This window comes from Halichoerus grypus, chromosome 4, assembly GCF_964656455.1.
Source record: "Halichoerus grypus chromosome 4, mHalGry1.hap1.1, whole genome shotgun sequence".
Classification (NCBI taxonomy): Eukaryota; Metazoa; Chordata; class Mammalia; order Carnivora; family Phocidae; genus Halichoerus; species Halichoerus grypus.
This window is the reverse complement of record NC_135715.1, coordinates 189,367,956-189,380,340: the sequence shown is the minus strand read 5'-3', so window position 1 is coordinate 189,380,340 and position 12,385 is coordinate 189,367,956. Positions and strand designations below refer to the sequence as shown.

Sequence of the window (12,385 nt, the reverse complement as noted above, 5' to 3'; positions counted from 1 at the left end):
AGGGGACCCCCAGCTACTACTTGTCCTTTCAATCCGTTTCAGGACGGAATCTCACCTTAGCTAAAAGAAGTCATTGTTCAACAGTACCTGTGAGAGTTCTCTTTTTAAAATGCTGTCCCCTTTTCTTCTTCCCCCGCTTACCAACATGTCTACTGCCCCATGTCTAGAATAATCCTTAACCGAGACCTTCAGGAAGACGAATTCCCATGGCCCTGTGAAGAAAAAGGCCTCCAGCCAGTGGCCCTCCCCAGCCCCTGAAACGCGAGCCAGGTTTGTCCTATTTATAGCAACGCCCACAGTGCCCTGCGCGGCGCAGCTGCTACCTTTGGACTCCATTGAGAAGAGAAGTGTGGTCAATGCACAAACATCACAATGTCCAGCTCTGACCGCCTTCCGGATTACCCGCTCCACTCAGATTTAGTGAGGAGATTAAAGTCTGCCCTGGACGCCAGGGATGACGAGACAGTGAGCCGCTTGACCTGCACCGAAGTGGGGCACGTGGACGCCGTGATAGAACTGGCCAGTGACGACTGGATGAAGGACCCCGCGGCTCAGCTGCCCGCCGGCGTGCTCGTAGGTAGCCAGAACGGTCGGTCGCGGCATTCCCCATCATGAGCGTGCGTCCGGGGCGGGCCATTCCTGGAGGTGGAAGGGTGAATGGGTGAAAAAGGCACCTGCCGGGTGCTTGCCTGTCTGGTTCTTGTTTATATCCGTACACACATGCTGCATATACTGTGTCTCTATGGAGCCCCTGGCCCGCGCTGCAAACAGCTCAAACAGGGGAAAGCACTCTGTGGCGCCACCATCCTCCCACGGGCCCTGTTTGCATTTCTCCACTCCTAATGCATGTGTAAATCCCCCCCCCACAGCCATGCCTTCGATGTAATTTTGTGTTCTGCTCTGTTGAGTTAATATATCTAAAGTATTTTCCATGATGCTACATAGTCTTCTTAATTTCAATCACCTATTGAGGTGATTAATCACAAAATACTTAAACCAAATGCCTACAAGAGAGGAATATTTGTTTACATTTTTACCACTATCAATAATGCCATAATTAGCATCTTTATTAGCATTCGTATGGCTTTTTTTTTCCTATTCAGGTTATATCCTTAAAATAAATTCCTAAGAGCAGAATTCCAAGGACAAAAAAACAAGGACAGAAAAGTTGCCCAACTGTTTTCTGAAAGGGTTTCTATTTCCTCTGACAGTGAGTGTGTGTGTCTCACCACACCCTGAACATTGCTGGTGAGGAGTATTTATCCTTGAGCCACCAACTGAAAAAGTGTGCGCTGGTCCTTGTCCACCGCCTGCCCACCTGTCCTTCCTCTGCTGCTCGGGACAAGGTCTTAGCCACAAGGCTTTGTTTTTCTTTGTAGACCTCTTCACATGGGACCTGTCTATTCAGATGGGCAATCTCTCCCCATTTCTATTTTTTTTTTTTTGTCAAAAATTTTGCAGAACTTCTTTGTATAACAAATGGAACTATTTGCCCTGGTGCAAGATTTACTTTATTTTTTTTTTATTATGTTATGTTAGTCACCATACTACTGTAATGAAGTACTCTTCATTAGTTTTTGATGCCGTGTTCCATGATTCATTGTTAGCGTGTAACAGCCAGTGCTCATTGCAATACGTACCCTCCTTAATACCCATCACGGGGCTAACCCATCCCCCCACCCCCACCCCCTCTGAAACCCTCAGTTTGTTTCTCAGAGTCCATAGTCTCTCAGGGTTCGTCTCTCCCTCCGATTTCCCCCCCTTCAGTTTTCCCTTCCTTCTCCTAATGACCTCCGTGCTATTCCTTATGTTCCACATATGAGTGCTGTGTTCTAGCTTGTCAGGTGTGCTTGGCCCCTACAAGGTGTAGAGGGCTCTTCCCCACCCACTAGACTGAGTCCCTCCTGACATACATGTGTGCGTGCACACACATGTACACCTGCATACACACACACACAAACACACACATGCTCCCCGTGCAGAAAGTATATCAAAAGGGAGTGTGCATGGGGCATTGGTGCTAGCCAGCGGGGCTTCCTTGTGATGAAGAGGGAGATCCAGATCAGTCCCGCAAGGGGGTGACAATCCTGCTCCCTCATGGCGTGTGTGTACCCCCTCAGCTGCCTTTCACTGGGGACTTAAGCAAGTTGCATTAGGCTTTAGGGAGCAACCGTCTCCTGCTTCTTCTTTTCCTTGGTTTTCCTAATATCTGTGGCCATGATCAGGGTGAGGGCCCAGGAGCCACGAGCCCAAAGAACAACACGCCTTTGTTCCGACCTTAGCTTTACGCAGACAGGCACTGCAGTCTCGCCAAGCCAGCGCCCGGTACGCTCCCCGGTGCAGGAGATTGCCCTGGGCTGTGAGGAGGGAGATTGTCATCATAAACTGCAGTTTCGCCAGGAGCATTGAGCTCTATGTCTTGCATTTGCCACCCTCCCCACCGCACACTGCCTGCCCCGTGCCCACCTGTGAAGCTGACCTTATGAACCGTATCACCTGCAGCAGCGCTCTGACTCGTGTTGGAGGCAGCTAAGGGAAGGTGCTAAGAGGAGCAGGGAAAGTGGGTATTTGCTCCAGGGACCCCTCCCTGCTGGATCTCTGCTGCGATTTGACTTCATCCTTGTGCCAAAGGCTCAGCTCCTGGCTCAGAGTTCTCACCTCCCTGCCTGCCCCTTCAGACACAGGGATGAGGGTGCCCACTTCGGCTGTGCCACCCCTAGTTGGCTTCCCTGAACCGCACCTACCTTTGTTACACCCCGTGGTTAAGCCCTCTGTTTTCTGCGATGCTTAAAAGCAAGTCCCCTCTCTCCACATCCCCCTTTACAAAGCCATCAAAGCTGGTTGGGGATCTGTGTATTTGAAATCCCCAATTTAAAATATCATTCTTTTCACATGACTAATTGCCCTGCACCATCTTTACTGTCCCCACACCACAACTTTGCTGAATACTTGAAAGAAATGACATTTGTGTTAAGAGAGTTTCATTCCTTCCCACGATGAACCCATTACATTCTAAATCACATATGTATATACTTCTCCCCGCCGAACTGCACCATTCAGAAGGGCAAGAAAAGTTCGTTGCTGGTGACATGTTTTAAGGGCTTGGATTAGTTCAGGGTTGTTTCCATTTCAGGGCGATCATACCCTGAATGATTAAGGCACATCTTGTTACCAGTGACTCTATTATAGGGAAAGCAGGCTGGCCTTGAACCTGAGGCAGAGAGTGCAGTATGCTCCGTCTTGTGTTCTGGGTATGCTGCTCTGGGCACAATGTGAAAGCAGGATTTGAAGGAAACGAGAGATGGGAGGAGAGCCTATTTAGAAGGTGACTGAAGGCAGTTTCCAGGTGAGAGATGACAAGGGTCTCAACCAAGAGAGCAGGATAAACACAAAGATCAGTGACAAAGATGAGAACTGCATGGGTGGATCCATGGGAAGGTCTCGGTAACAAGTAGAGGCTGGTGCCACCAACGGAGACCGAAAACAGAGGGACCTGATGGTGACAGTGTGCTGAGCCTGTGCTGTGTGACTTGCAGCATGGAGAGTGGAGAATGCAAACAGGAGTAACACGCATGATGCCTCCCAGGCTCGCAGTCCAGGCAACATCAGTACCGGGCGGTTATCAGGGGCCTGGAGAAGCTCCCTTTGTGGAATGGGATGTTCCAGAAGGAAACTTGGGCTCTGCCACCAATGAGCTGTGTGACCTTAGGAAAGTCACTTCCCCTTTCTGGGCCAGTGACATGAAATTCAATTAGGGCTTCCCAAACAGAGGTCCATGGTGGAATGAGCTTGGAAGATGCTTCCTGCTGAATCACACGCTTGGAGTTTGACACAATCGTATAATAAAGGCTCGTTGTGGTTTTGCCACCAGGGGAATTGGTAGTTTGTAGATGCTTTTTGGGAAACGCTGACTTGATTCACTGTTGAGGTCCCGTCCATCTCTGTGCTTCTCTGAGGCTATGACCCCAAACACTCATTGTCACAGCCTGCAATGCAGCATGGGTTCCTTTTTGCTGAGTGTGGGAGCAAATGAGCTCTTTCTCAAGGCCACTGTGAGTCCTTGGGGACCATGCTTGGCAGGAACAAGAACTGTTTGGATTTAAATATACATGTGGGGTCTTTAGAATGCTTGAAGAGTGGTCAGAACTTATGGCAATACCTTGAAATGCAGCCCATACCGGGAATGGATACTGTGAAGAACTGATGGGGATCGGGGCTGGGCAGCGAGGACCAACACTGGGAATGCCCACTCGGACCGGGAGAGGGAGGAGCCAAGCAGCATGCTGGCAAGTGCATTTAGGGGAGAGGAGGAAAGTTTCCATCCCAAGGACAACCCTGGTTGACAGGTTTCTGAGTATTGTTCAAAGATGACGATTTGCAGAAATAAGACAAAGAAAAGTAACCATTCTCTCCTGTGTTCCTGTCACTATGAACACACAAGGACCTTTTATCTGTCAGTGAAATCCCCATGTTCATTGCACTGTGAACTTATTATTCCACCAAAGGGAACACAAAAAATACTAATAATTTATTCTGACGCATCCATGTCAGTGTCACAATAAAAGCATAGAGAAAAAGAGGCACCAGCTGAGAAAACGGTGGGAATGGCTTTTTCTGGAGAAGCCTCCCCATGTGTACATGTCCCCCCTTGATGAGGGCAGAGGTCAGAGGAACTTGAAATTTTAAGCCCTAGCAGATCACGGGGCAAAGTACAGCATGGATCCTCCCTACACGGTTGGTAGAGAGTCAGAGGGATGGTCATCGACTGGGATTTCACTAAAGACACAATTCACATGTCCCCTAAAGAGCCACCTGCCCCTGCAAGGATGGACTGGGATGGACTGGGAGTGGGGCATGCTCTGTGTGTGTGTGTGTGTGTGTGTGTGTGTGAGAGAGATAAGCTGAACAGGGCTGAGCACACAGATCCCGCATAATCAGCTCCCCCATTTATGCCATCCACCCCATTCCAATAAGAACCTTCCCACCAGGGCTGCACCCAAATTCTGAGGCACGTGAGGACCTCCTCTGCTTAGGCCACCCCTTTCTTCCAGACCCTGCTTGGTCGATGGCCTCTGCTGGAGACTCTCCTCCCTCCACGAGGACATAATGCCCTCAGTCTCCATTAGTTACTGAAACACATGGCCTTGCTGAGCTAACTGTTATACCCACCAGATATTTAAAACTTAAAAACAACTCCTTGAAGGTGAGATCCTTGCCGAATGCTTATTGGTATCCAGAGCCTAGCACAGGGTCTCTGCCCTGAGAAGGAGCTCAAAATCTGTACATCCTGCCTGGCACGGACAGGCTAAGCTCCTTTGCTGACATTAGGTGGGTGGGGACAGATTGCTTTCCCATAGATACTACTGGGGTTAGTCTTTCTGCAAAGAAATATTTAATTCTACTTTTGGCTAAAACCTAGTCTCTGCTGTTTAATATTAGTGACATTTGTATCATTTGTCCTTGCCTCTCTTCAATGCCTATCAGCTCACTAACCACTAAGACATGGGAAGGGAGAAAGGATGGCTGGGGGAGGGGTGGCGAGACCCTTCTTGCCCCCAAATGCATCAACTGTACAATTTGGTAACTGGCGTAATCAAACTACTTAAGAAACAACTGATTACTAATTGCTATTATTAAGGATGTCAGCATTCCATGATTTTGCTGCTGATATATTATATACAAGTCAAGATGCTACTTGAATTCTTGATTGAAACAGAAAACTAGAGACATTATGTTGTGTTTGGGGTAATGGTATTTAAGCATCTGGAGGCAAGTTAAAGAAATACTAATTGGGTTTTTATTAAGAGATCGCATCCAGCAGCATGTATATAGGTGGGGAATGAGTGTGGGGAACGTGTGATAGGCATGTGCATACACGTCAAGATGGGGTCTATTTGTGGAATTCAACTTCTCATCCAACCAGCACCCCTGCAGGCTTAACACTGAGTCCACCATCACATTAAGGCCACATCCGCCACCCCTTCCCCACGCATGGAGGAGAATATCACCCAGGACAAACCCAACAGTCAAATGTCAGTTAAATGAGCACAGCCCCTCCCTTGTAGGAGTCATATTTGAACTAATGACAGAAGCATGCATGCTGCTGGTGGCTCTGAGACAGGGTGTATTGGGAACGGCAAGAGACTAACAGTGAGATGACCCTGGTTCTTGCCTTGGCTCCACCACTGCCTCTGTGGTCTTGAACTTGTCAGTCCATCTCTCTGAACCTTAATATCCTCCCTTTAAAAAAATGTTATTGGTCGGGTCATCTCTCAGGGTCTTTACAAATTGCGCTAAGGTTTTGAGACCAATGACTTGTGTTTGTGGAGGACATTGACAAAACCCCATTGCCTTCGGAAGTGCGGTGCATCCTAACAGAGGCCAAAGAGATGGCTGATTCCACACCAGTGAGGGAAGGAAGGTATCTCCTGGAGGGCTGGTGGGAGACTGGTTTGTGAACTTGAATGCACCAAATAAGCAGCAGCTTGGCACAGGGCCAGCCCGTTCTAATTGTTAGGGAGACTATGTCTCCAAACCAGAACATGCTAGAACTGGAACCAGCTCTAAGTGGAGGCAAAGAGAGAGGAATCACAGTTAGCAAGGACCTTCATGAAGTATGCATTTCCCGAGGGCTTTTGTCTTTCCCACTTACCCAGCTGAGGAAAACAAGGCTCTAAGAGGTGACGTTGCACGCCCGAGGTCCCAAAGCTGTAGAAAGTATCGACCCAATGCTCTTCCCAGCATTCCATGATGCCTGTAGTTCGTCCGTCTTACAGCTGCATTTTACAGGTGGGGACACTGAGGCTCACATTTGTTCCTCCACTGGTCAATAGCCAGTTAGCAGCAGTGTGTTAACAAGGTATGTTTCCCGAGTTTTTGTCAAGGGCTCTTGATACCCACCCAGACACATTTTGCAGGAAGATCCATGAACAAATTTCCCCACTGAAGCTGCATACAACCCTTTTACTTTACCTTACACACACATATACTCATACCCACACACATCAATAGCATGGAGTCTCTGATTTCAAATAATTCAAATAAGAGTATTAAGAAAAAAACATAGATGAATAAGTGGGGTCTTTGGCTGCCAAATAAAACAGAAATGGAAAGCAGGAGGTCAGCGGCGACAGGGAAGGATAGAGAGGGAAACACTCTGCCATCTCGGCTGCACACCCTGAGCCGACAGTGTGGGGGCAGGGAGACCCTGCTCGAAGCAAAATGAAATTAAACCTTTCTAAGTACTTATAAATCAGCACCTAATGACACTATCCCACCACCAGCCGGAGCATTGCTCTTATTACTTTGATTCACAAGCCAGGAAAAGATCCGGAATTATGCACAAATTATTGTCCCATCTTCTTAATTAACACTGATTGCAAAATTCTTGCTAAAGTCCTTGCTAACAGACTCAATTATGCGCTGCCTGAATTGATTCACCCAGATCAAGTGGAATTTATTAGAAATACACTTTCCTACAATAACATCAGATTATCTTTGAATATAGTTAAATTATTTAGGAATAAAATGGCTCCAGCTTTTGCTTTAGATACAGAAAAATATCTCCCACCACCTAGAATAAAGATATTTCTTTGCTTTCAACCAGATACACACCCTAGGCTCTTTTCTTTCCCAGAAGCAGGTTGAATCACTGTGATGAGATGAGATGCATGTCTTAGAGCTAATGGTCCAGCTTCAGAGCATATGGGGCAGGAAGAAAAATCCTACAGGGTCACGTCTCAGCTCCCCCCAGTATGAATTGTCACTGCCTGTGGAACACAGTGAAATTGCAATTAGACTAAATCAGGATATTTTCAGAATCAAAATTGAGAAACAGCCTAATAAAGAAATAATGTATGCTGATGACATACTTCTATTAGCATCACTCCCAAGCACACTAGAGAGTTTTGAAAGAACAAAAAGAAATGAGGATGATAGCAAAGAGGCTTTTCTCCTTCCCAGGAGGATTATGGTTCCTGCAACGGTGTGCTCTGCTCAGGAAAAACATTCCTAAGGCACTAATTGGAAGTGGCAAATTCACTACCTGGCTCTACTTCTCCGTCCCGTCGCCCATTAATTTCCAATACCAAAGTCAGCAACTGGATATGAACAGGGACTGGGTTTGTCCTAGTCACCAAATCCTGGCACACAGTAGGTACATAATAAATATTAATTAGACCAAAAAAGCATATGGGGGACACTAAATTCTCTTGGGTTGGCTCTTGATAGATGGACATGTTCTTAACAGGCTATGATCGAAAGGAAGGGAATCCAAATAGAGGGAGCAGAGGGAGCAAACGTGGAGCACACAGGGGCATACCACCCTATGCAAGGAAGAGGGACCTGCCCGGAAATGAGGCTGTGTAAATCAGAGCAGAGGGAGAAAAGTCAAGGCAAGTAAGTTGGGACAGTACTTCGTGAGACTACAAATTCTAGACAGGTGTTTACACTTACCTGGAAAGGCAGTGAGGATCCATTCAGCAGTGGAATGAGACCATCTAATTTGGAAAAAACAAAAACTTTTTTTACATAGGAAGGATGGCAGTGGAGAGACTGGTGGCAAGAAGGTGCCTCCTTCTTTACTAGTTGAGTCCCTGAGGCAATACAATGCACCCACCGCCCTCGAAGCTAGAGTTGGCCTTGTTCGGCCTTGTTCTAGTCAACAACGGGCTTAACAGAGGAAGGTCTGTGAATTTGAAAATAGATCAACAGAAACTATCCAACCTGATGAACAGCAAGTAAAATGATAGAAAATAAAATGAACAGAGACTGTGGGACAATTGAGAAGATCTAACATATCCAACTGGAGTCCAAGAAAGAGAGAAGGAAGATAATGGAGCAGAAAAAATATTTAAAGAAATAGATACCAAACATTTCCCAAATTTGATGAAAGACATAAATTTACAGATTCAAGAAGTTCAGCAAACCGGAACCGGATATAGGTGAGGGCAATAGGCGAAATGTGTGCCAGGGTACCTGTATGCTCTGCTGACTGTTGTTGAGTCGAGTTTGCCTTGAGAATAGAGAGCAGGTTCACTGGAGTGAGGGGTGGGAAAGGCACACAGAGAGAAGGGTGCAACGACAGTTTCCTGTTTGGAGGTACATGTCTCTCCCCTTCCCACAAACCTGCAGTAGCTCCCTACTGTCTACAGCAAAGGTCAGCAAACTATAGACTGAGGGCTGGCTGCCTGTTTTTACAAGTAAAGTTTGATTGGCCATGCTCATTCATTTACATTTTGTCAATGACTACTTTCATGCTATCGTGGCAGAGCTGAATAGTTGCCACAGGGACCATATGACCTACAAAACCAACAATATTTGCTATCTGGCACTTTACAGAAAAAGCCTGGTGACCCCTGTCCAACAGCTTCCCATTGAAATTTTATAGCAAGTGTTCAAGGGCCTGAAAGATGTGCCAGGAGCTAACTTACCCCACAACTTCTGCCAGCACCCTTTCACCCACCCTGTACCCCAGTGAGTGATGGATAACAGCACTAGTCAGAGCACAGCGGGAGGCAGATGATGCTCTGTCAAGTGTTTGCCATGGAAATTGATAGTAAGCTTTTAAAAATATTGACAGCAACTTGACAGTACAACAGTGTGTGATTACTGGACTTTTTTCTATTATATTTTTTCTTGTAATTAAGTTTAATTGTATATTAAAAAAAGAATCAGCCCATGGCAAATTGAGACCAAAAAAAAAAAAAAGTCCCAGGTCCTTTACCAGTGGTTAGAAACTGTGGTCAAAACCATACCCGAATGACACCATCAATCCCTTACACCCTTCTTGGCTCTTGGGCAGGCCATCTCTCTGCTCTCCTGTCTTCATCTGCTCTAACAACACACCCCCTTCCGCATCCTTCCAGGGGGCCCAGGAGCCTCAGGGGCTCACAGTCTGAAGCTGAGTGGAGTTTGCCTCACAGGATATTTGCAGGGCATGAACACCTATGAAGAGAGGGAGAAAATCAGACTGGCAGAGGAGAAGTTGATCTGTGACACGGGCCCCACAGTGCCATGCGTGGCCAGCCCTGGGGGAGCTCTGGAGCTGAGACCCCTGTCACAGTGTATTCTGGAGTGAGGAGGCTCTCTGCAGCTGAGGCAAACCCCGAAGGAGTTACCATCTGGGGCGACAAGTCTTCCCTAACAGTGGGGTCTGGACGGCCCATCTCCATGTCCGCTAAAGGTCTAGTCCCTGCCACTTACCTCGGCTCTGACCCCCTGGGCCCACTGGCCGCTGCTTCTTTCCTACCCACATCCCCCCCTCTGCCTGACCCCCCTTCCAGACGGCACCCGTGGCCCCATGTGATGCGGCACTGAGGCTACACCTTGCCTCTTGCTCAGCCAAAAATAATAGGATACAGTTCCTCACCCCCACCACAGGCCAAGGAAAGGAAACAGACACCCTCCAGGGGACATGAGCCAGCCTTGTCCCTCAACCCCCTCTGTACTTTGCTCAGATGTCACCTGTGGAGAAAGCCTGTCCCACCCCTACTCCCCGTCACTATAATGCTCTGCTTGATGCATTCTCCCCATCGGACCTGTGCCTCTTGTTGGCAGGGATCTCATCCCGCTCACTAGTTACTGGTTGCCTCTCTGTCTCGCCCACGAAGTGCAACACTTCCTACAGGCAAGGACTTCTACTCTTTGCTTCTGTAGGCTGCTAGGCTGCTGGCACCTGAAAAAATCCCCTGTACGTATAAGCTCAACATAGAATACTTCCAAATTGCACAGAAATTTACCCTTCCACCTGCAAACTAAGAAGCATCAGTTTCAGCAAAGTTTTCCAAAATTTGACTTTTAAAAAATCTTGTTATTTTTAACTTGCATTTGAAATTAGTAAAATTATATATTGTGTATGTCTTTAATAATCATTTACATGTCTTAGAATGTCTTTTTCCTATCTTTCTGTTGGAAGCCCGAAGTTCTCATCTTTTACCAACGGAAGAATAAGTGAAGTCGACTTTAAACCCATGGGGTAAAAACTGGCCCCACTCTGCTCCATGCAGAGTTGCAAAGCAACCAAGCAAGCCCACCAGGAGCCCTCCCTCTTCAACTGCAGGATCAGCCAAGGTCTCATTTCTAGAAGGGATATGAAGGGTGACAGGATATAATGATCAGATCAAAGCAACTTCAAGAGAGAAGTATTTTGCTCCCTGTGTGAGATTCATAAAAAAACGATCAGTCTTAACATGCAATTTGTCTCAAGAGGGCAGGAGCTGCAATTTTATCATGTAATTAAATCCCCATGACAGTCGTAAAGAAACTTTGTCACCTTTATCAGGGGAAGCTTCGATAATATGCTTTCCAGCAATGTCCCCAGAGTCTATAAATGTCCTTCCAGGGCTATTTACTCGTGGCTATGCATGCTGACGATCTGGCTGCTCCGTCTCACACTCCACCATGGTGGCTACGCGGCACTCAAGGGCACCTTTGTTTCTGAGCTTCCAGAAAAGCCCTCCTGGGCTATGGATGAAAGCAGCACTTGACCTTTGGATAAGACCACATTCATAAGGAGAAGTGACTCTGTTGTTTGGCGTGATCCTCGTTGGGCTGGGTAGCAATGTCCGGAAAATAGGTTAGCAAGGTGTGTCCGCTACACCACCCCCCCGCCATATTGTGTTCTTCCACTTGATGGGAATGAGATTTCTTAATAATGTGAAATCAGTACAGACAATTTAAGTCATTATTAATAGATATACTTGATCTGAGGAAGTAAAATGTTTTAATGTTTTGTTAAATGAGGTGTGCTGTGCTAACATTGTTATTCAGAGAAAAGGTTGAGATATTTTAACATTTTTTATATTAATGTCTGTGTGACTAACTCTGGTAGATGGGTGACTGTATCCTGGAGCTCTTAAAAGCAGAGCCTTACACACCCGCCTAGCTTATTATTCTAAAAACTTTTTTTTTTTTAATTTGAAAAAGCTACAGGGAGTGGGGATGAAGGAGGAGTGGGTTTTAGAAATTAAATGGGAGAGTGGGGACTAAAACAAGAAAAAATGATTTACAGTGAAAGTAGTTCACTGTAAGACCTTAGCTATTGGCCAAGCAGTAGTAATGTGAGTATCCTAGGGTCTGATCGGATTTCATACATGGCCATTTATAGAAATGATCCATGTAGGAAGTATGAATTGACCAGGCTAACAATACACATTCGCATATTTGAGAAAGTGCTCAGAATCTCACAATGTCCACCTGGGGAATGACTTGCTGTCCTAGCTTGTCCATTTACTTGGACACTTGATCCCAGAAGGAAGCAGACATTTGCCCAATGGCCCGGGAAAGAATCCATATGTTTGGCTCTCTCCAAGAACACAAAGAAATGGCAGAGCATCTTGCGGCCTGGAAACTCTACCTCGTGGCCTGAACACATGGAAAGTCTCTG

At 46.7% G+C, this 12,385-nt stretch overlaps 1 protein-coding gene across 1 annotated transcript in view; it reads left to right on the top strand.

Annotated features, from left to right (window-relative positions):
- Positions 1–372: 372 nt before the first annotated feature.
- ASB18 (ankyrin repeat and SOCS box containing 18) overlaps positions 373–12,385 on the top strand; it is a 61,259-nt gene continuing 49,246 nt past the window's right edge. The window contains exon 1 of the mRNA XM_078070012.1: positions 373–580. Within this exon, the coding sequence (XP_077926138.1) occupies positions 373–580 (208 nt within the window). The remainder of the gene's footprint in view (positions 581–12,385) is intronic.